The sequence below is a fragment of the Aedes aegypti genome, chromosome 3, assembly GCF_002204515.2.
Source record: "Aedes aegypti strain LVP_AGWG chromosome 3, AaegL5.0 Primary Assembly, whole genome shotgun sequence".
Lineage (NCBI taxonomy): Eukaryota > Metazoa > Arthropoda > Insecta > Diptera > Culicidae > Aedes > Aedes aegypti.
Genome location: NC_035109.1, coordinates 98,472,106 through 98,495,455, shown reverse-complemented (window position 1 = coordinate 98,495,455; position 23,350 = coordinate 98,472,106). Strand labels below are relative to the sequence as shown.

Below are 23,350 nucleotides of genomic sequence, written 5' to 3'. Positions count from 1 at the left end.
TGAATCAATTATTCAATCAGAATGTAAAGAGAAGAAAATCACCAGCATGCAGAACCATACGTCAGAAGATGACAGAGTCCAGCTGTTAACGAATTGCTTATTTCGATAAGTTTTACAAATGAGATATGGTAGATAGCGTAGGTCGTTGACAAAGTGAGCGCGATTTAGTTTAGATAGCAAGTACAGCAAAGGATTTTAGTCAGTATCACACAGTTAGTAAAAACATTTTATTGAAAGGCTTCAGTTTGTAAACTTCCGTCTTTCAAGGGGGGCGGTATGTTCATGCACAACCAGAATAGAACAGCCCCACTGTACATTATTGGTAGCAGATCATTGATGATTATCAGCATACATGCAGTAGCTTAGAGTTCGCGCCATAATCAGTGTATATGTGTATGCTTCAATGTAAATGCTTTGTATTCCATGCCCTTTTTGTTACATGTTTGTTCGACCAAATTAATTGTCTTTAAGAAGTATAAAACCGCCATAGTAACAAGATCAGCTAATAGTCCTTGAGATCTCGTTCTACAAGTGACTCACAGTTAGATCGCGCGCGCAGTTAGCATAAGTTAAAGTTAAGTTACAGTTTGTGCCAATACAGTTTGAACCTCAATATATCAGTCGAGTTTGTGTTGAAGAAACCATATTAAGCCACGAATTCTCGATTCTGTTTTGCCATGAAGAAGTACCACTCGGTAGTGATCCAAACCAACAGACGCTCTTATGTGCGCAAACATTGAGATTTGATCATGTTCCAATCCTATGGAATTTTTTGAATCTTTGTATGGAAAACGAGTTTGGAAACTTCACAATCCATTTTATTAATGCCTAATATTTACAAGTGGGACTGGTTTGTGATTCACGGCAAAATAGCAGCTGCAAGCAGAACAATATTAATGTAGCAAAGCTTCAAAGAACTGCCTACGATGATAAGAAGGTGAGACCAGCTTTAAAATTATGAACTATTTTGATGCCAACGTTTATTAGACCAGTAATAGGCCTTTTTATGTGACAGGTTCGTCAATGCATTTGTTTACATCGGTGGAGGACCGGTGCTAACACGGGCCTGTCATTTTCATAGAAGAACTGCCAAAGAGCTTCCGGATCAGCTGATTTGAAAAGTCATGTGAAAAGGCCTATATAAGGAAGAACAACCTCTGTTCTAAAGGAGGGATATTTATAAAATTGAAAACAAGCCCTTTTTACGTTATAAACTGTATTTCAAAGAAAATTAACCATCTGCTATTTTTTTAAGAAACACAAACTACTAACGCGGAAGTAATGATCGAATAATAGTTTGAACCCGGTGTGCTGAACTGTCAGATGCGTCTCAAATCATCTTAGTGACTCATTTATTATTCTTAAGTTTTCATGTAGTCTTCACTGCATCTCATTTGTATCACATCTTTGAATCCTGCAAACTTTTTTTTTGCTTCTTCTTCTGTGGGGTGTGGGATCACTGCGTCCATTTGTTAGGACTATTGTGATATACCCTATTACTCTATGTACACAATGTTTTCCAGTAGCAAATGTGCCTCCGGAATACTTTGCACATTTGACTGAACATTGAACCATCTGCCATTGATGGGCAGAAGTCCTAGGTTGCAGTGTTGTAGTTCCCCCAATCTGGCGTGATCAGCCTAATAAAGCTAACCACCTCCCTGGGGGATACGTTCCAAATATCAGCTGGCTGTAAGTAGTGCTTGCCAAATATTTATTTTTTATTGCAAACTGATTTTTTTTTTTTTCCTCTGTGGGGACATGATACCACTGCGACCATTAAGTTGATCTATTGTGGTGTTATCCTCTTTGTTTTTGCCGTACTGTAGAAATATGTTTCTATATGAAGTAACTATCTCCACAGCTATTGGCGTGCATCCCAATCAGGTACTACGTTTCGGATAAAATGTAGTACCTGTTTTGGATGATAGTACTGAATTTCATTAGGCTCTAGCAAGCCTTTATCTAAATATCTACAACGCTTGTGGTATAGTGCAATACACTTGCACAACAAATGTTCATTGCTTTCGCTTTCTAATTTACAGAAACGACACATATCTTCTGGCAATTTACCTATAATTTTAAGGTAACGTTTGCTGGGGCAGTGGCCTGTTAATAAGCCAGTATAAGTACTTAGATCGTGTTTATTGAGGTTTAACAACCTCAGCGTTTGATAGGCGTCTGGTTCGATGAATCGTTTGGACTGACGAGAGTCCATTGCGTTCTTCCAGTTTAGTTTAATTTTTGCCTTCATCCAGCTCTTTAATTGCATTTTCAGAGCACAAGAAGCCATTCCGAAGAACGGTTGAGGCCCTATAAATTGCATGGAAGAACCTTGTTTTGCTAACTGATCAGCTTTTTCATTTCCTTCTATTCCGCAATGGCCAGGAACCCAATATAGATTAACCTTATTACGATAGGACAACTGCTGCAGTAGCTTGGAACACTCCCAAACAAGTCTTGATGTGTAAGTTCTAGACTTCAAAGCGTTCAAGGCTGCTTTGCTATCCGAACAAATACATATATTAGCATTCCGGTAGCGCCTTTTAAGACAAATGTCAGCGCATTCAAGAATGGCATAAATTTCGGCCTGAAAAACTGTTGGCCAACTTCCCAGTGCATAAGATACATTTACTCCTGGGCCAAACACTCCTGACCCTACCATGTTATCTTGTTTTGAACCATCAGTGAAAAAAAATAATGATCCAGATCGGAAAGTTGGTCCTCCTGTGTCCCAATCCTGGCGAGTTACATCAGCAACCCAAAAACGATGATCAAAAAAGTTACGCTTCAACATATAATCTTCGTTCACTAAGTACACTGGACTTATTTTGAAGTGCTTCAATATAGTCATATGTCCTTTTAGTTCACTATCAGCGCTATCTAAGGACCTTCTGACTCTGATAGCACTCTTAACTGCATCCATTTGTATATAGTCATGAAGTGGAAGAAGATTTAACATTGCGTTCAACGCATTTGAAGGGGTGTTTCGTATTGCCCCAGTAATTGAAATAGTAGCAAGCCTTTGTAGTTTATTTAACTTAGCTTGAGTAGCGACTTGTTTGGTTTTTTCCCACCAAAAAATTGATGCGTATGAAATAATGGGTTTAACAATGGCCGAATAGATCCAGCATATCATCTTCGGTTTCAGACCCCATTTTTTACCAAAGGTTTATTTGCAGCCCCAGAAAGCATTTCTTGCTTTTTCTATCTGTTGTTCTATATGCTTATTCCAAACAAGCTTACAATCTAATACAACACCTACAAATTTGGCACTAAGAGATAAGGATAGTTTAGTATCTCCTATTTTGAGAGCTGAAATGCAGACTTTACGTTTTCTTGTAAACGGTACTATTGTAGTTTTATCAGGATTTATACTTAATCCTTCATTATTGCATCATGCTAAGGTTAAGTTGAGTGCTGTTTGCATTCGTTCGGAAACAGTTTTATCGAATTTTCCGCGGACTATAATAATAATATCATCTGCAAATCCAATTATTTCGAATCCTTGAAGCTTTAGCTTTACAAGTCATCAACAATCAGAGACCAGATAAGAGGAGAGAGAACTCCCCCTTGCGGACAGCCTTGAACAGCTGTTACCTTTACAACTGAATCTCCTAGATATGCTGATATACTGTTTACAACCGGTCAAACTTTATTTCCTAATTCTGCCAGATGTCATTCAGATGTATTATGTTCGGTCAAACGACATTAAGCATCAAATTTGTTCATTTCTTGAATATTCTTCCACAACCTACCTTCTAAATTTTACGCATTTTTATTACGATTCTTAGCATAGTAAAATTTGAATACTGAACTTCATATTTTAACATGTTTTTGAAAGCAGACATGCCAATAAAAACTGTCATTGATTTCCAACCCAGACAACCAGATATCGCAAAAAAGTTCACGTTATAACTCGTTTATTCATACTAATCACATCAAACCCGCAAAACACTGTGGATAAAATCGTCAGATTGATGAGTTTCCTCGCATAAAACTCTTTTTTTCTGAGGTCATTTGTACATTTTGTTTCGTCCCGTACACTCGTACAAAGTAAGTAGAATCAATCCATAGCAGCTGTCAAATCAACATTTTTTATCATAAATTAAGTCGCATAAGATCACAGGATAGTTCGGAACAATATTTATACACCTGCATTGTATGTTATTATTCATCACATAATATATATACACGTATATCGCCTCCACTTTTGTCCGTAGAAGGCTTTTTCGCGACATCTAATAAGTGAAATTTTGCACATACACACTTAGATTAAATTACTGGGGTCGGTAAAATTTTATTGGTTTTTGGAACTACCGAAAAAGTCAGTAAAATGAAAACTGTCGCCACGCGTAATTGAAAAGCAAATTTCATCATATTTTATTTTTTATCGATATATGATATACAAAGAAAGCTTTCTGCAAAATTTCAGTGAAAATTCTCTGTTTTTCGATTTCTGACATTTTTTCTTTAGTTTACTGACTTTTTCGGTAGTTCCAAAACCCAGTTATTTTTACCGAACAGATTGAGTGTGTACAAAGCCTCCAGATGATTTCGTTGTACGTACATTTTGGATGTCTGGGAAATAACACATTTTTTCGATTCAAATCATTCATAAGAGAATCATTCGTCTGGGAAAAATACTCGATGGTAAATTAGAAAACAGCATTTGGCGGTGTCGCATGAATCACGAGTTGTATCAAGTGTATAAAGAGGTGGATATTGTCAAGCGCATAAAACACGGCAGGCTGCGTTGGGCTGGTCACGTTGCACGTATGCCGAAAGAACGACAAGCAAAGATAATATTCAACAGAGAACTCGGACGAGGCCGCCGACTTCGTGGTAGACCGCACACACGGTGGCTTTTTGCAGTTGAGGGGGATTTAAGGACACTTGACGTTCAGGGTGACGGGAAGCGATTGGCCCAGGACCGAATCCAGTGGAGAAGATTCATCGTAGCAAATTTTATCCCAACAAATTTAGGTAGAGTCATGGCCTGCTAGATCATGACCTTTTTGTAGGAAGAGTAGTCAAATATAAATATAAATAAATCAAAATTGATTTATTTATATTTATATTTGACTACTCTTCCTACAATCAAGTATCAAGTAAGTCACTTCCGCGTTTTTGAAGTCATATAGGGAAATAGGCTTATTTCACTAATTGCATATAATAACACAAGGAACAATAAAACAATAATCTAGTTCATCTTATATTTATGGTCTCGATTAGCGTATTTAACGACAGCGATATAAGACAAGTAATAACCGCCTTGAAACGAACACAATAATTCTTAGATCGTGCACTCTGGGGTGAATAATTCCATTCCGACCCACCTTCCCCGAGCGCTGTTCCAACCAAATTGGTCGTAATAGAAGAACATAATTGGTATCCTACGCCGCCGCCATCGTTCATACGATCCGATTTGTCCCAAGAGCCCTCTCAGTTCGGTTGGTTGACCTAGAAGCTCCATCCAAGCGTGGGCACACGAACCCGCATTCGCTTTCTCCTTGTACAGTCAGAGACGAAAGTTAGTAACACAATGCTGTTTTCTCATGTAATTTGCTTACGTTTGGGACTCTGAAATTGGAATGACGAACTCCAAGTAGCCTGAAATTTTATCTGGTTTTAGTTCATTACCTACATTGCAATAATTTTTCAATGAAATTCAGAAGTTTGTTCTAAGGCAAATATAAGTAATCAGGAGATTTTTGTAATTTATTCAAAAACGGTAAGTTGTGGATGACTAGTTTGTTCGACAAAGTTGTCCACTTTCAAAAATAACGCAAGTTTTTAAAACACATTACAACTTACCGTTTTTTAATTAAATTTGAAAATCTTTCGATTACTTCCTTTTGTCTTTGAAAAACCATCTGAAACTGTTTTAAAAACAAATATTATTCAATGAATTCACGACAGAAAAAATTTAAGGTTATTTGTTTTTCGTCATATATTGTGCATTTTGTATGGGAGAACAGCTTTTGGTTACTAAATTTTGTCCCTGACTGTATGTGCGGATACGTCGCGTGAAATGACATGGATTCTGTCAGATCCTCGCAGTGCAGAGGCCCAACTGGGAGAGAAGGAAAAAAAATCCTCCCAACGAAATGACAGGCGCCCGGCAATAAACCCAAACGACATCAGATAAGCGAGAGGATATAAGTATTACTGGGTGCAACCTCCGGCGCCGACCCTTTTCAGGATACATGATTGTAGGAGACGAGGGTTGGCCGCAGGAACCAGTATAGTGGGAGGCAGCTCTTAACGATACAGAAAATGCGCCAAACCCCCCCAGAGATGAGCACGAGTGATGAGAAGAAACAGTTGCTTGATCCGCATGTGAATTACCTTGATCAGCAGTTCTCAACTTTTTGCAATATATATTCATATTGTTTAATTAACCTCTACCGGGGGCCTTCCTTAGCCGAGTGGTTAGAGTCCGCGGCTTTAAAGCAAATCCATGCTGAAGGTATCTGGGTTCGATTCCCGGCCGGTCCAGGGTCTTATCGTAATGGAAATTTCCTTGACTTCCCTGGGCATAGAGTATCTTCGTACCTGCTACACGATATACGAAAGCGAAAATGGCAACTTTGGCAAAGAAAGCTCTCGGTTAATAACTGTGGAAGTGCTCATAAGAACCCTAAGCTGAGCAGCAGGTTCTGTCCCAGTGAGGACATAATGAAGAAGAAAGAAAGAAAGAAGAAGAAGATTCCCCAGTTTAGACGTAACGCCACAAAGAAAAGGGGAGAGGAATAGAATTCCATTTAAAATCAAACTTTGTTAGGTATGACAATAAAATAATGGTTGAATATCTGTAACACTGATTACACAAAATTTGGGAACCACTGTTCGTATTGCGCATGGAAGATTAATTTATTTTTTTGTGACGAATGAAAGTTGCTCCACAATTCTCGCGTCGGATGGGTCGAAGAAGAACAAGATACGCAGAAACATGGGTCATATACAATAAAACGACTCTTGTTTGTTGTTCAAAGCGTTTTTTCTCCGTCGGTATGTAGATAATGAACGCCAACTCACCTGATGCCGCCAGATAACTTTGTACACCCAGGGGTTGGATTTGATGTTGCACTCGAAGTAAACGTCGGCTCCCTCCCGAATCGACGAGGTGTAATTGTAGTTGGTGCCGTACTCCAGCGTCACGACTGGAACATCTGTTTGAAAAGATGAAATAGAAGCAAAATTATTGTTGTGTCAGTATTTGCCTAACTTCTATGCAGATATTGTATTTAAACATTCAAACTGTCAGTCCATATTCCACTCAAAGATAGAGAAACTCATTAAGCTATAATTTTATCTGCTTCTCAATTAAAATGTTCAACTCAAATGTGAAAGCGTTATTCATCCTGGCAAAAGAAGGTTGCTTATCTACAATTATTAATAACTAGTGATCCCGGCAAACTTCGTCTTGCCATCAAGTAGGCTGTAGAAGAACGCTATGGATCGTCCCATATACAATGACAGTTACGTTCACTCTCGTTTTCCCCACGTTTCCGGTGAATATCCTAGGATTGTTATGCCTACAAACACGTCGGAACCCTTGAGGAACAATACGGATAAATTATCTTTCAAATACGTTGACCCGTTCGTAAGCCAATTCATGACATACAAACACCACTCCATTTTTATTTATATAGATTTTCAACATTTGATCTTCTATGCAACTCATTATAGTACTACCAGGGAAGCTTCAGAATCATTTTCAAAATTTAATTTTGAATCATCTGCAGAGCTTTCTTCCTGGTATTACTACAGATAGTCCATATTAGTACATCATACAATATGGCTGGCCTGTAAATTCGTTTGAAGTTTAAAAGCATGTTCTTAAGTAGAAGTTTCGATTTTCTGTTAATGAGTGGATACAAACATTTTATATATTTGATTCATTTGGCTTGAATGCCTCTACGTGATTACTAAATCTTTATCCAGCATGTGTCATAGATGCTTAACTTAATCTGACCAATTTATTGGAACTCAATGTTTTACCGGGAGTCTTTCAGACCTGGAGTTTTGATAATTAACCTGATTTGACAAAGATACCTTTGTTGACCTCTACCTCAATTTCATCATCAATGTAAATATTTCAATTACCCCAAAAATAAACCTGGAAACATTGAAACCCCGTATCCGATTGCTCTCCAGTGCCAAAATGGGGCCCACTCCAGGAAGCTCGCAAAAACTGAAGTAGGATTAACCGCTTGATCCACTTGAGCGAATTCAATTAGTAGAATGGATTTCGTTTTGAGTGCCCGTTGAAGCTCCATCCATGGGGATACAGAGACAGAAAGAGAGTCACTGCATCACTGCTTTGTAGTAGCGCTTCCGTTTTTATTTTCGTTTAGTCAATGACCGGGAAAAAAGTCAACAACTTCCCACCTACTTACTAACGGGGCCAATCCACGGATGAAACGGGGAGTTTTTTTTCTTCGGAAATTCGCATTCGTATGTTTGCAGTCGAAGATCACCGTCGCCGTCAACGGTGCTAAATCCGTGGCTATGCGCAGATATGTGAGGCTGTGTGAATCTATCTGCTTTCCCCATTCACAGTTTCCATGAATTTGGAGGCTGTGGGCTGCCTGCGAGTTGTTCAGTTTCACAGGGATGTTTTGCTCTTTTTTGTTTGACGTAACAATTGCAAGAATTCATATCACACTGTTACCTCCATGTAGGTAAATAGGTTTAAACTTAAATGGGATCATTACTCAAATGGAATTCTTACGACGTTAATGGAATTATCCAGTTCTAAATTCAGTGTGTGTGAAATTATGTGGATTAATATCAAATAAACTTGAAAACGGTAATTGTGTCACAAAGATTGTAATAAACGTTGTCAGCTATATGATATATTGATTTTCTGTTCTATGTCAGCCACGAAATGCGTGGTAACAGTTCCGCAGATCTACAAGCTCAGGCTCATGAAAAAATATTCTGTCAAACATTATGCTCGACGACCACTCTTGGTTAAATTAAACTTCTTTTAGTATTTGCCTTCAGATCTCCAAGCGTAGCAATGATCTTTTAAAGGATCACGAACAAGGTTAATACCGATACGGACCCATTTAATTATATTCCACCAACATTTTAGCATAACAACCATTTAAGGTGAACCACTTACTTTTACTTTTGCTGGCTCCACGTCCTTCAACACGTGACCTGCGCCACAATGTTACGCCAACTAACTCGGTCCATGGCTGCTAGCCTCCAGTTCCTCGATCGCTCTACACTTCCAAGATCCTGCTCCACTTGGTCGAACTACCTAGCTCGTTGCGCTCCCCTTCGTCTTGTACCGGCCGGATTCGAGGTGAACACCATTTTTGCGGGAGTGTTGTCCGGCATTCTCACAACGCCCATCGTACCCTTCCAGCTTTAGTGACTTTCTGGATACTGGGTTCACCGCAGAGTTGCGCAAGCTCGTGGTTAATTCTTCTTCTCCATACGCCGTTCTCACATACTCCGCCGAAGATCGTCCTAAGTACACGTCGTTCAAAAACTCCTAGCGCTTGCAGGTCCTCTTCGAGCATTGTCCACGTCTCTTGCCCGTAGAGGGTTATCGGTCTTATCAGCGTATTGTACGTGTACCATGAAGTGAAATTTACCAGACCACAAGGTCTTGTGGAGTCCATAGTAAGCACGACTTCCGGCAATGTTACGTCTTCGAATTTGTCTGCTGCAGTTGTTATCCGACGTTATCAATGATCCGAGGTAGACAAATTCGTCCACCACCTCGAACTCATCCCCGTCGATCATCACGCGTCTGCCAATGCGAGCTCTATCGCGCTCCGTTTCTCCAGCCAGCAGATATTTCGTCTTCGACGTATTTACCGTCAATCCAACCCGATCTGCTTCACGTTTCAGCCTGGTATACTATTCAGAAACCACCTGGAACGTTCTTCCGACAATGTCCACGTCGACAGCAAAACAGATGAACTTACTGGATTTATTGAAGATCGTGCCCGCATGTTGAAGCCCGCCCGTTTCATAACACCTTCTAGCGAAGTATTGAACAGGAGGCAGGAAATACCATGGTCTTGTCGAAGTCCTTTGCGTGTTTCAAACGGGTCCGATAATGCACCCGATATCTTCACACAGCACTGTACACTATCCATTGTTGCATTGATCAGTCTAGTCAGTTTCCCGGCAAAATCATTCTCGGCCATAACCTTCCATAGTTCTTCGATGGTATCATAGGCCGCTTTGAAATCGATCAATAGGTGGTGCGTAAGGTCTTTATATTCACAACACTTTTGGAGGATCTGCCGCAACATAAAGATTTGGTCTGTCGTCGATCGCCCGTCCACAAAACCGGCTTGATAACTTCCCACAAATCTGCTTGCTAGTGGCGATAGACGGCGGAAGATGATCTGGGAAAGCTCTTTATAGGCTGCGTTAAGAATGGTGATCGTTCGATGGTTCTCACATTCTAACTTGTCACCCTTTTTGTATATTGGGTTCATAACTCCCTCCTTCCACTTCCCTGGTAGCTGTTCTGTATCCTAGATCCTGGCTATCAATCGGTGCAGACAAGTGGCCAACCAGTCCGGACCCATTTTAATAAGTTCCGCTCCAATACCATCCTTTCCAGCTGCTTTGTTGTTTTGATAGCATCCTTAACTTCGCCTATTGTGGGAGTTGGAACATCTCCGTCATCCGCCGTACTGATGAAGCCATTCCTCCTGCTGTCCTGATCTTCCTCCTCTGTGCCGTTTAGGTATTCATCGTAGTGCTGCTTCCACCTTTCGATCACCTCACGTTCGTCCGTCAAGATACCTCCATCCTTATTCCGGCACATTTCGGCTCGCGGCACAAAGCATTGAGTTTCTTGTAGAACTTACGTGTTTCTTGAGAACGATACAGCTGCTCCATCTCTTCGCACTCCAACTCTTCCAGGCGGCGCTTTTAATCCCGGAATAGATGGGTTTGCTGTCTTCGCTTCTGTGTGTATCGTTCCACGATTTGACGGGTGCCTTGCTGCAGCATCATCGCCCGCGCTGCATTCTTCTCGTCCAAAAACCGTCTGACACTCCTCGTCGAACCAACCGTTCTGTCGATTTCCTTCCACGAACCCAATGGCAGCTTCCACTGCGTTGTAAATGGCTGCTTTGAGACTACTCCAGCAGTCCTCAAGAGGGGCTTCGGTGAGCTCTCCCTCTTCCGGCAACGCTGCCTCAAGGCTTTGCGCGTATTCAGTTGCGACTTCGGGTAGCTTGAGTCGTTCCAGATTGTACCGGGGAGGGCGTCGGTACCGAATGTTGTTCACAACGGAGAGTCGTTGGCGCACTTTAACCGTCACAAGGGAGTGGTCCGAATCGGTGTTTGCGACGCGATAGGTTCTGACGTCGATAATGTCCGAGAAGTGCCTTCCATCAATCAGAACGTGGTCGATTTGCGATTCAGTCTGTTGGGGTGATCTCCAGGTGTACCGATGCGGGAGGTTGTGCTGGAAGTAGGCACTACGTATGGCCATGTTTTTGAAGGCGGCGAAATCAATCATTCTAAGGCCATTTTCGTTCGTAAGCTGGTGAGCGCTGAACTTCCCAATAATCGGTCTGAATTCCTCCTCCTGGCCAACCTGAGCGTTGAGATCTCCGATAATGATTTTGACATCATGGCTTGGGCAGCCGTCGTATTGACGTTCCAGCTGCGCGTAGAAAGCGTCCTTATCGTTATCGTCACTTGCTAGGTGAGGGCTGTGCACGTTGATTATGCTGATATTGAAGAAACGACCTTTGATCCTCAACTTGCACATTCTGTTGTCGATTGGCCCCCACCCAATCACGCGCCTCTGCATTTCGCCCATCACGATAAAAGCTGTGCCCAGCTCATGTCTGTTGCCGCAGCTCTGGTAGATGGTATAACCATCCCAAAACGTATGTACCGTCGACCCTTTCCAGCAAACCTCCTGCAGCGCTACGATGTTGAACTTGCGGACCCTCAATAATTCGGAAAGAATACGGGTACTTCCCAAGAAATTGAGAGACTTACAGTTCCATGATTCGAGTTTCCAATCGTTAGTCCGTTTTCGATGCCTGGGTCTATGCCGATTGTTCCGGTCCGAATTTACATTGTATGCTTCCTGTACTGATGATTTTTACGGCTGGCTTGTAAGGCCTGCACCAACCCCCTATCTTGCCGGAGGATCATCGTGCACAGCACTGTTTAGAGTCCTACGCTGGCACTAGGACGATGATCAGCCGCTCCTAACATGGAAAACAGACGCTGTTTTGAGCCGCTCCTAACATGGAGAACAGACGCTCTGATAAGCTACACCCTCAGAAGAGAGGAGCCCCCTTCCCTGTCAGCATACGACCAAGGTCCCACCAGGGTTGATAACCCGATCTTCCCTACGGTTACTCGTACCCCAGGCGGCACCACGGGAGGTAGAGATAGGAGTTACTGGACAAGAGGCTAGGGACCACAATTGGGGTCTATTTTATATCTAGCATCCTAGCATCCAGGTACGCGAAGTACCAATGGTACGCATTGTCCAGTCAGTAACCACCCGCCACGCCAAGTTCCCTCCTTGATCATCACCATCCGCATTGCGAACGCCCACGCTGCGTAATCCTCTCGACCTTTCAGCTTCTCCAGGGATTGATGGGAAGCGCTACTGAACGGAATTCGCAAATCACACGCTCTTGGTTCTTGGTTTTCCCCGGTGGCTTCTTCCCTTTGGCCGCCGGAACCGAGAACATGAGCTGGATCACATGTTTGTTCTCCATTCCTAACCGGAACACCGCACAGTGCGTTGCCTGTTATTTTATCTGGCGATAATAAGTATCCACAAGTGTTTCGAAATAGCATCCGTTATTGAAACAAGTATTTATAAACTAAACAAAGCACTAAAACTATTACAGGGTATCGTTTATTGAAATGAAATTCCCTGACATTTCCAGGTTTTTCCAGGTTTCACAAAGCAATTCCAGGTTTAAGAAATACTCTAATTTTATATGGCTAAGGCAAAATAATGGCACATTTTAAAGTGTGTTTGATTTGATTATAATTTATACATATCTGGACATTTTTAAACGCATACGCAAAGTTCAAGTTTTATTCAAATGAAAATTATAAGCCAATGATGGAGTTTTTATTTTGTTTGTAAGAGCTCTGTTGCTGCAAAAGCTATCTGCTACATATTTGATAAGGTATATTTCCATCTAAATTAAAGCAAATTATCTGTAAAACTTATGGATTGTCGAATTCATTTTTTTTTAGATAATAGAAATACGGATTATCAATCCTCAGGTTAGTCTTATCCAACCTGTATCACATTAAAATGGGGTGATTAGGATAAATGATGGATTGTCACATTTAATTAGAATATGTTCAAGAGTTTTAAATTAACCTTCTCTTTCCCATGGTAACCCCAGAGCTACATTGATTATCGTCGAACATAAGACAAACTGAATCAGATAAATACAATACAATAGTTACATAAATATGATTCTATACATATCAATATCATATTAACCCGACACTCAAGTAACTGTTTCAATAGTAAAACTATTGATAAACAATCATTTTCATCTATTGACAAAAACAACTTTTGGACTGGTTTAGAATAATTTAGCTCATTTGCAACCATATTTTAGGTTTTTTTTTTTTTTTTCATAAAAACGCTTTTTTCGTGAATAAATAATCGATTAAAGTCGTGGGAAGAGAGAGTAATCATAATTATTATAAAGCTTTAAACTAAAATTGTTTAAATTTCTGATTACTTTTCCAAAATTGTTTTTTTTCTGGAAGAAATTTTAAAATTTGTGCATGATGTAGTTCTGGTAGCGACTGAAAATTGAAAATAGGAAATTTTAAAAACTCTTCACTGAAAAAGAGACTGAACAGGAACCGAAAAGATACCAAACGGTAATGAAAAAAAAGACGAGACTTTACAGGACATAAGACCATACGACTTTACGTTTCTCAGAGAATATTTCCAAAACTTGTTATGGAAATATCTCGTGACATTAAATACTTTATTTGAGATTTTCCTTTTTCTTCAAAAGTACATTTAGTGATTATTTCCCATGAAATCTCTCCAAGAATTATCCTAAGGAATTTCTAAAAAAAAAAATGGTTTTGGATGTCTCAAAATAAAACCTGTATTTTTTCAAAAAAAAAAAAACACAAACAATACCTCGGGGATTCCAACAGGAATTCTATCGTATATTATTTTTGATGATTTTTGATTTTCCAAGAAAGCCCTTAGTCCTCCAGAATTTTATCCCCTCGTGCGTTAAAATACACTCAAATAAAGATTTAAAAAAAAAAAAAAAAAAAGAATTTTATCCGATGATTATTCCATCGGTTTTTCAAGAACATTCCTCAAGACTCCCGTTTAAAATATGTTGGAATATTCAACCAGAAACTGCTCCAGATGTCTCCAAGGATATCTCAGGATTTTCTACAAAATTGTGCTTCAAAATTTCTTTAAGACTAGAAATTTATCTAAGTATATCTTCATCAGTTACTCCAGAAATTGCTCCTAAGATTTCCTTGGGAAGTCATCCAAAAATTCTAAGATATTTCTCAAGGAAGTTTTGAAGAAATTGTTGAAAATCGTGACGTATTCCTAAAGCAAATCTTAAGGTAACTTTTTAAAACTTGTGTAAGTTCTCGAGTCCCCCTTGATGAATAAGGATTTCTAGAAGAACTCACTCTTGGGGAAATTTTACAAGATTTTCTAGATAATGGCTTAGATAATTGAAAAAAGAAATCAAGTGAATCTCTGGATAATATCCCGCAAGATTTTGTAAGAGAACTCCAGGAAAAACATAGGACGAAATCATAAAAAAATTGTAGGAATAATTGGAGAATTAAAAAAAAAAACTGCTGTAGTGTTAACTGGTGTGGAACCATAAATGAATTTTAGAATATTCCATGGAAATTTTTTTGAGTAACCAAGCGATTTTTTTAAGAACTTTACTTATCCTTGGATAAAATGCTGAAAAAAATCCTAGAAAAAATTTACGCACAGCGAACTGAATTATCTAAATTTCTACATTTTGCCGGAATGGTTATTGTAATAGGGTAAGTGTACCAGTTTTGGCCACCCTAAGGAAAAATATTGTTTATTTATGAATCAAAAGACCTTTGGTTACTGTCAATACATCAAACGAAAGCTTTCAATCCATGCTCAGCAGGGAAAATATAAAAACTAATCAGAAACTTTGTTTTTGTATTGCACCAATATTCGCCACGATTTTAATTTCGGTTGCTGAATTCGCCACTTACGTTGATTTCTTATGGAGGGTGGCGAATCAGGAACAGGTGGCGAAAAATAGATGCAAATTTTAAGGAAAATGATTTTTTTCTATTATTTTCTGAGAAAATTTTGCGGTTTCCAAGAATGTTTCCGTATCATCTTAAAGCAATTTAGCGAACACTAAACAATTGGCAACCATATATGTAGTAAAACGGTATAAAATCTGGGGTGGCGAATAACTGGTACATGCTGAATACCGGTACACCTTCCCTACGAACACTTCATGTATCATTTCAGCATCACCCCATATCAAGGTGACGATAGCCGCAAAAACTATTTTTGTTTTTAAATTTAGATTTCATAAAGGAAATTTATGAACTTCAATCCGATTTCATGTGTCGAATTTTCATAAGGGGTTCCTATGTATATCGATAGTCCAAGAAGTGTAATAATGAAACACATGTCAAATTCAACCCTCTTTTTATTTTCGATCTAAAAATGTTTATTAGTTATCTAAACTGGTCCTAAACACCAAGCTCTTCTCCTGTGATAGGTTCATCGTAGAAACATATAAAAGGAGCGATTTTTAGATTACACGTTAAATGAACCATTTGTACAGGGTGTCCGCAAATTATCCGAACAGCAAAATATCAAAAAGATGATCTCACATTGAAAACAATGAAAAATCAATGTCCATGTACCTTTTATAATACATCTATATGTTAACACAAAATACAACTTTAAAAAATTACGAAAAGATTGCTTGTTACTGAGATAGGCAAATTTAAATTTTTCAGTGAAGTTTTTCCTGAGGGTCGCTAGTCATACTGGGGATGTGTTATCCCTAAAACCTAAAAGAGATGAATCCAAATTTCCTATTATTATTTGAAGTAATCTACAGGTTAGTAGCTTCAAGTTAGACTGGAAATAGAAAATTGTACGGTTCAATTCCAGTGAGTTCTATGGACATTTCTCTTCCGTCATAAACCTCAGAAAACAGCTCCCTTTAAGACACCTCAATACATTTGGATTGGTTTTGCAATCTTTTGAAATCGGAAATGTGTCAAACTTATTTCTTAAGAATATAATTAGCCAATGTTTAAAACCATGCAAGAATATTGAATTTATTGTGCTTGATTGTATAGAGCCAGGTCTTCAAAGTTTGTACGGATAATTTGCGGACACCCGGTAGGTTATATAAGAATACAATTTTTCGAACAATTTAAAAAAATAGAAAAAAAGTTTAAAAAGTCATAAAAAAAATTTCTTGTCGTATTTCTTGAAAAAAATCCTTGAACGAATTTTATCAAAAACTCTAGCATTAACCTTTGCTGGCTTTCTTGGATTTTTTTTTGCAGAAATCTTCAGAAGATCTCTTAAAGTATCGACTGGAGAATCCGGTTGAAAAGTTAGTTAAAAAATATCTAGGAAGTCGTAGGACAATCTTTGGAAAACTGCTCAAAGGAATCCCTGTGAAAATTACTGGAGGTAGAAACGTTGAAGTGCTCATTTGATCCTACAGTAAATTCTGAAGAATTTTTTTCAGGCATTCTTTGAAAAATTACTGACAGAATTGGTAAACGTATTTCTTGAAGAATTTCTGGAAAAAGAACAAAATAAACTTTGGAGGCCATTATGGGTTAAAAAGAGGTTTCAGAGACCTTTCATAAAAAATAGACTTTTTAGCGACTTGTATAAAAATAAAAACCATTCTCTAAAAAAATCTGCTACCGTTCCTAGATATGGTCATCCTTTACAAATTAAATATAGAGATATTTAAAATAACAATCATGTTTTGATAAGTCGATAAAATTTCATAATCAAAAGGATCCTCGCTGAACAGCTTCTTCTTCTTTTTGGCATTAACGTCCTCACTGGGACAGAGCCTGCTTCTCAGTTTAGTGTTCCTACGAGCACTTCCACAGTTATTAACTGAGAGCTTTCTTTGCCAAAGTTGCCATTTTCGCATTCGTATATCGTGTGGCATGATACTCTATGCCCAGTGAAGTCAAGGAAATTTCCATTACGAAAAGATCCTGGACCGACCGGGATTCGAACTCAGACACCTTCAGCATGGCTTTGCTTTGTAGCCGCGAACTCTAACCACTCGGCTAAACAACAACAGAGCATACATAGCGTTTTTATAGCGGCGCAGTCTTTTTTTTCGATTAAATTCGATTGACGCAAAATCATTTGTCGTGAACATATTCTTCCATTAATTACTGCTTCAAAATAATTTCCCTGAAATTCCCTGAGAATTCCAGGTTTTTTTCCTGGTTGAATAAAATTCCCTGATAATTCCAGGTTTTTCCAGGTAGTAGACACCCTGTATTACAACAAGCGCCAAAAGAGACAGTTGTCAGAGTAGCAGAAAAACTACATTTTTTCGCATGTTTTCAGCATCTCTTTCGAGTAGTAAGGTGAGCGTTTAGACTAATATATTCAATCAAAATCTAAAAGAGAACATGATTAAAGGTTGGTAAAGTATATTTGATGGAATAAGAACACCAATTTTAACATAGAATATGAAAAATCGGCACGTTGAGTTGGCTATGAATAAAACTTGTGAAATACTTACATGTAACTTAGATTATCGATTCAAAAAAAGTTCCACCCTAAATCACGCACAGACATGTTTCTTAGAGTGGCCTATAAGAGGTCTGAAAGATACAGCTGCAACTCCCTTCAATTCTTCGAGCTTTTTAACTATTTTTAGGTATACTCCTTAACCAGCACAAGTTTGAAAATTAGTTGTTTGTGATAAAAAATCCGAAAATCTTGAAACGCTATGTGATCTCGGCTCAACCTGACAATACACCATAGCAAGTTTATGCTTTTTTTTATGGTATTCAGTTGGAGCTGCCTGACAGCTTAACTTGTCAAGGCTGAACCCTCGGTCTGGCTTTTGCCAAGTTTCCCCTCTACCAGGACCAATACTCAGACCGACTAGGCAATGGAGCCCACATGAACACTGTTTTTTATTAGTATTGTGACGTGGTAGTTTTTGAAAAGTACCCATATTCCTTTGCTTCTGAGAAAAAGAAGCATTGTGGAAATCAGCAGCTCCATCAGAATATGTTTGAAATAGTAGTGTAGTAGTGTCATTACTAATACTGTCTAGTCGAAATGGTTTTGAATAATTTGTCAATCAAGTGCTTTTCTGGTTACTTCTGTCTTTTACGTAAGATTAGAGTCTTAAATGTCAATTGTCGTCCTTAAAGAAAAAAGTCACTTTTAGTCAAGTCATTTTTATAGTGAATATTTACGAGAAAAGTTACCTTAGACTTCTATTACAGTCTCCTACAAGACTGTGAAGCAATGCATTTGCCACTTTTCGGTGGCAAATGCATTGCTTCACAACGCCTACTTTCTACTTTTAAATTTTGCGAAAATGAATCTGGAATTGGATTATTTATACCGTTGATATTTCTTATTATGGCAATGTAAAACCATATTAAAATAAGATTATCGCCACTTATTTCTACTCAGTGAATCTACTAATCATTTTCCTAAGAGTTCCTAAGTATTCCCTACGTCGTATATGATAACGATGTTTCTAGCTAGCTAATAGTAAGAGTGGCTACGGATCATTCTGGTTAGCAAAAGGCAAACTGAACGTCACCAATAGTATTAATGTCCACTTCGAATAGATTCATTATTTGAAATGGGCATCAATTCTATCAATGACGCAGAATGTCCGTTGGATCACATCCGAGATATTTTTGCTTCTATGCCATTTGAATTATGACGCGGCTTTAAGCAAAAAATGCCAAAATGTGATACCACCACTACAGGTTACGCCTTTGGTTTCCATCATATGGGCTAATGGATTATGCCCTCCCATCGCGGCAAGGTCGCATAACCAAGGGGAGGGTATATTATTTTCCAAGATTTTATTAAAATTTTATATTAAAAATTGAAAAATTTAAAAGCTGCGATTTTTTTTTGCATAAAGGCGTATAAGCCACTTTTGCAGCTACGAGTGAGAAGATACATATTTGCAAATAACTGCTTACATCATTATAAACAATAAAAGTATGTACAAATTGCAAGGCTTTTCTTAAAAAATAATTAAACTGGCGATTGGGACAGTTTTGCGATTTGCATGTCATTTATGCAAATTGTAGCTCTTTTGACCAGAAATAACTTTCCCTTCCATACCAAGGTGCTGAAATGGCTTGATCTTCCAGTTTTGATTTTTGTCCCGCATCTCCATACATTCAACGCACTGTGCACCGTCTGGAATTGATGGTAATCCGTCTCCCGTTCTTCTCACGGACATGTACCTCCGAATGCTTGAAGACTGCTTGCGAAAATAAATTTCGCTTTTCGGCTGGTTGTTTGATCGGTTGCTAGATTACCAATTGGCTCAATGCACAAGTTCACTTATTGACGTTTGAGCGGTGCCGAATTCACTAGTTTCCATGGTCTCATAGATAACACGGCACCGCTAATGTGTCAAATAGTGAACTCGTACATAGGTCCATACTGAGCTGATGACCTGATAGAGAGTCAATGTTGGTCAAACAGTCGTAATTGTTTGAGGGCTGCATCAGTCGCAAGCTAAAAATCAGCATCATCTTATTAAAAACTGCTGAGTAATCGCCTTGGAGGAAAGTGGGTGACAGCGTCTAATAGGAGAACTAGCTGTATCTGATTATAAATCTAAATACCTATATTCAAAACAGTTCGTTAGTTTAAAAAAAAAATATGTTTAATCGGCGCTTAAGATATAGATTCAAGGTTTTCATTTGGTTCAGCACACGCTTGATTGTACCAAAATCATGAAAACAATCATAAGCATAAGAGATAGTCGGGCCTCGGGCTTTCAAATCCGAAACCCGACCCGAAACCGGGTTCGGGTTTGAAAATTTTTAATTTTTCGGATTCGGGTTTGGAGCCTACCGAATTATACGGGTTTGAACAAAGTTGGGTTCAGTCGGAATTGGATCGGGTTTGGTGAGAATTGTGAACAATCAACATTGTAACAACAAGGAAACTTTATGTATCAGAAACAATGAATTAATCATCTTTCTGGAATCGGGTTTTATTCGGGTTTTCCTTACAACAAATTTTTAGGTTTCGGATCGGGTTCGGGTTTGAACAGCGAAATATTTTCGCTTCCGTGTTTCAATTATTGTCTTGGGTTCGGGTCGGGTCGGGGTTTGAAGAAATTTAATAAATCGGGTTTGGGTTTGGAAAATGTGACACCCATCCACCTCTAATAAGTATGTGCTAAATGTATACCACGTGACCTCAAATGCGCACAAATTCCATTTACCTAATATTTGTTAAATACAATGTACGTGAATGGAAGTTACTTAAGTTGAGATTTCAGTACACCCGATTCTGTTTTTGCACGGGGGATGCGTAATCTGTTCAAAATTTCAAAAACCGTGCAAAAAAGTAACACCAGTTCTCGACGTTTCATGCAAAAATAAGGTTTTGGCGAAAAAAAAGGTATGGAAACTTTTTTTTTTGCACGGCCGTGTAAAAAAATCCGTGCAAAAACAGAATCGGATGTATACTAATGTTATATGATTTCAATGATTAGACACCCTAAGCCTTTTGGAAGTATATTATTTTTGAATTTGCTGTTTAGTTTGGTCCTGAAATTTTAACGACAAGAACCTAGCTTTATTTAGCTTCCGTAAATCGTTGTTCAAGAAACTATCAACTCATGTAAATGTCGAATTATAAGTACTTTGGAAAGCTCTTTACGAGTCTTATTATTGAAAACATAAAATGAAAAGGAGATTTTATCGTATTTCATAGAAGCGACAATACAACCCTGTGCAATAAAAAAACGAGCCATCAACACAGCATTGTGTGGGGAAATCTTTGAAAGCTTCTCGTGTCAATAAAGCTGTCTGATAGGATTTCCGTTGAATCGTTTCGCGTCGTGTTTATGTCTATTTAGGTTTCGATAAGTTTATTGGATGAATGAAGCCTTGAAATAATGCACCCAAACAAAAATTTAAGGAGAATTTTTGAATATGTATATCAAACGAGCTTATGCTGCTTAGCTATTTTTAAACCAAAACAATAACCTTCATCCGCTGTTGGCTCACATTAAAAAAAAACAAAACAAAAAGCAATACTTACGGTAAATATCCAGCTTCCAGCCGTCCTCCTTGCCGGCATCCGGTATGACGGCCATCTCCGCCCGGCACGAAAGGTATTTGTTCTTGTCGTCGATCGTCGGCCGGAATGCCAATATAGACATGGTCACGTTTCCCTCCGGATCGGTCTGAAAGCAAGCGCACACGAAATCGAAAATATTTGTTAATTATTTAATTCATGGAAAACGACGACGGCCGAGCGCTTTTCCCGGGTCCGCTCCATGAAGCATCAGTAGGTATAGCAAGTTGATTCCGAAAAGCCCCAGGACACTGGGCTAGATTGTTTACTCGGAGAGCAGCGTTTACTCCCCAAGAACCCTCCCTTCGCCATCCGTGGAGATGTATTCGAGGGCATCGATTTTGTTACTGGGAAATTTCCGAAACATGAAACTCGCAAAAGGGAACACTTAATAAATAAGCAATCTGATTGCGATAAGACACGTTTCGGTCAAGGTTTTATTCGAGGATATTTTGTCGGTCGATGGATGATGAGCCGAAATATTTTCCATCGTTACTGAGTAACAATGGATGAGAAAAGAGGAAAGAAAGCGAAAAGTATCCGATATTTACCTATATTCATGTGTTTGTGCTTTATGTTTGAAGGAAGGGACATTCTTAGCCCTGTGGTACCATCCGTGGCTACAATGCAAAGCTATGCTGGGTTCGATTCCCGGTCGGTGCAGTAAATTTTCGTTATGCAAATTGTCTGGACTCTCCTGGGCATCTGCCACACGATATACGAATGCGAAAAAAGGCAACTTTGGCAAAGAAAGCTCTCATTTAATAACTGTGAAAGTGCTCATGAGAACACTAAGCTGATGAGCAGGCTTTTCCCCACTGAGACATAGTTCCAAGGAAGAAAAATAATTTTAGATGCAATTTCAAGGCAATTCAAGGTTCATCGGGTTTCAAACATCTCTAGTTTTGGAAAAGATGTGCGTATTTCAAGGATATGTCATTCTAAGAACTGGTGCTTCCTTTTCGAAAAGTGATATGAATATTACAAATTCTAAAAAAAGCTGGAAACAAAAATGTTGCCATTATGTTTTTTGTTGTTCTTAACATGCCACCATTGAAAAGACTGACGATAGGCTTAATTACAACAATTACAGTTAATTTGAATTCATCACATCGCACCATTCTACTCACATCACAATCATTGAACGCAGCTCACCTAATGGTTATAACACAACGTGACCCCATCCACAACGTGTTGAATATTTAAAATTATGATGAGCACACCTTATTAAAGCTGCCAATCGTGACATCATGGAAATCACTTGATTACCGATTCAGCCGGCCACATTGATAACGTACACCATTACGTTATTTACCATCAAAGGATTTTACCCGTAAATTGCAGCGTGTATAGGTCAATGTAACACTCAACTGCACGGAACTAACGAAATGGCTTCATTCAGCGGACCACAACAACTATTCAACTGACATTTAAAAATCAAACCAATTAATTTGCATAAACATGCAAAAATTGTGGGAAACATTGAATGTTGACAGAGAATTGATTACAACTCGATGCAATGCGCTGGCGGTTTGCGGTTTACACAGATACGCAATTAAGTCCCACCTTACTGTGGAACGCCGCTATGATGGCCTTTTTGGCCCCATTTCACTACCGACCGCCCTTCCCCACCCTGAAGCAGATGATTTGTAGACTCCATAAAAGCGCCAACCTAATTCCCCACTTCATCTAGTGCTATTAATCTCGGAGAAAAATAGAAATTATGGCTGCCGGTAATAAACAATAATCCCCGCTTGAGCGATCCAGGCCAAAGTGCCCCGGAGTACGGAATCCTACGAGTCTATGAGGAGTCTAGGGTGTCCCAGAAAACGAAAATGCTCGTAGAAGTCATGATGCTCAACCCAAGAATGAAAGATAAGCTTTTTGTAGCATTTTTGGGACATCTACTCTCAAAAAAAAAAAAAAAAAACTTCTAGAAAATACGTTTAATCGATTTGTGTTTCGTTTTTTTTTTAATGAAAATTGTGA

General features: G+C 38.8%; 1 protein-coding gene across 6 annotated transcripts in view; it reads right to left on the bottom strand.

Moving 5' to 3' along the window:
- Positions 1 to 23,350, bottom strand: part of LOC5576331 (nephrin) — a 1,001,823-nt gene that overhangs the window by 190,301 nt on the left and 788,172 nt on the right. For all 6 annotated transcript variants that reach the window (XM_021855560.1, XM_021855563.1, XM_021855562.1 and 3 more), the window contains exons 7-8: positions 21,326 to 21,470; positions 7,042 to 7,175 (exon numbers count right to left, since the gene is read on the bottom strand). In XM_021855560.1, coding sequence (XP_021711252.1) covers positions 7,042 to 7,175; positions 21,326 to 21,470 — 279 coding nt within the window. The remainder of the gene's footprint in view (positions 1 to 7,041; positions 7,176 to 21,325; positions 21,471 to 23,350) is intronic.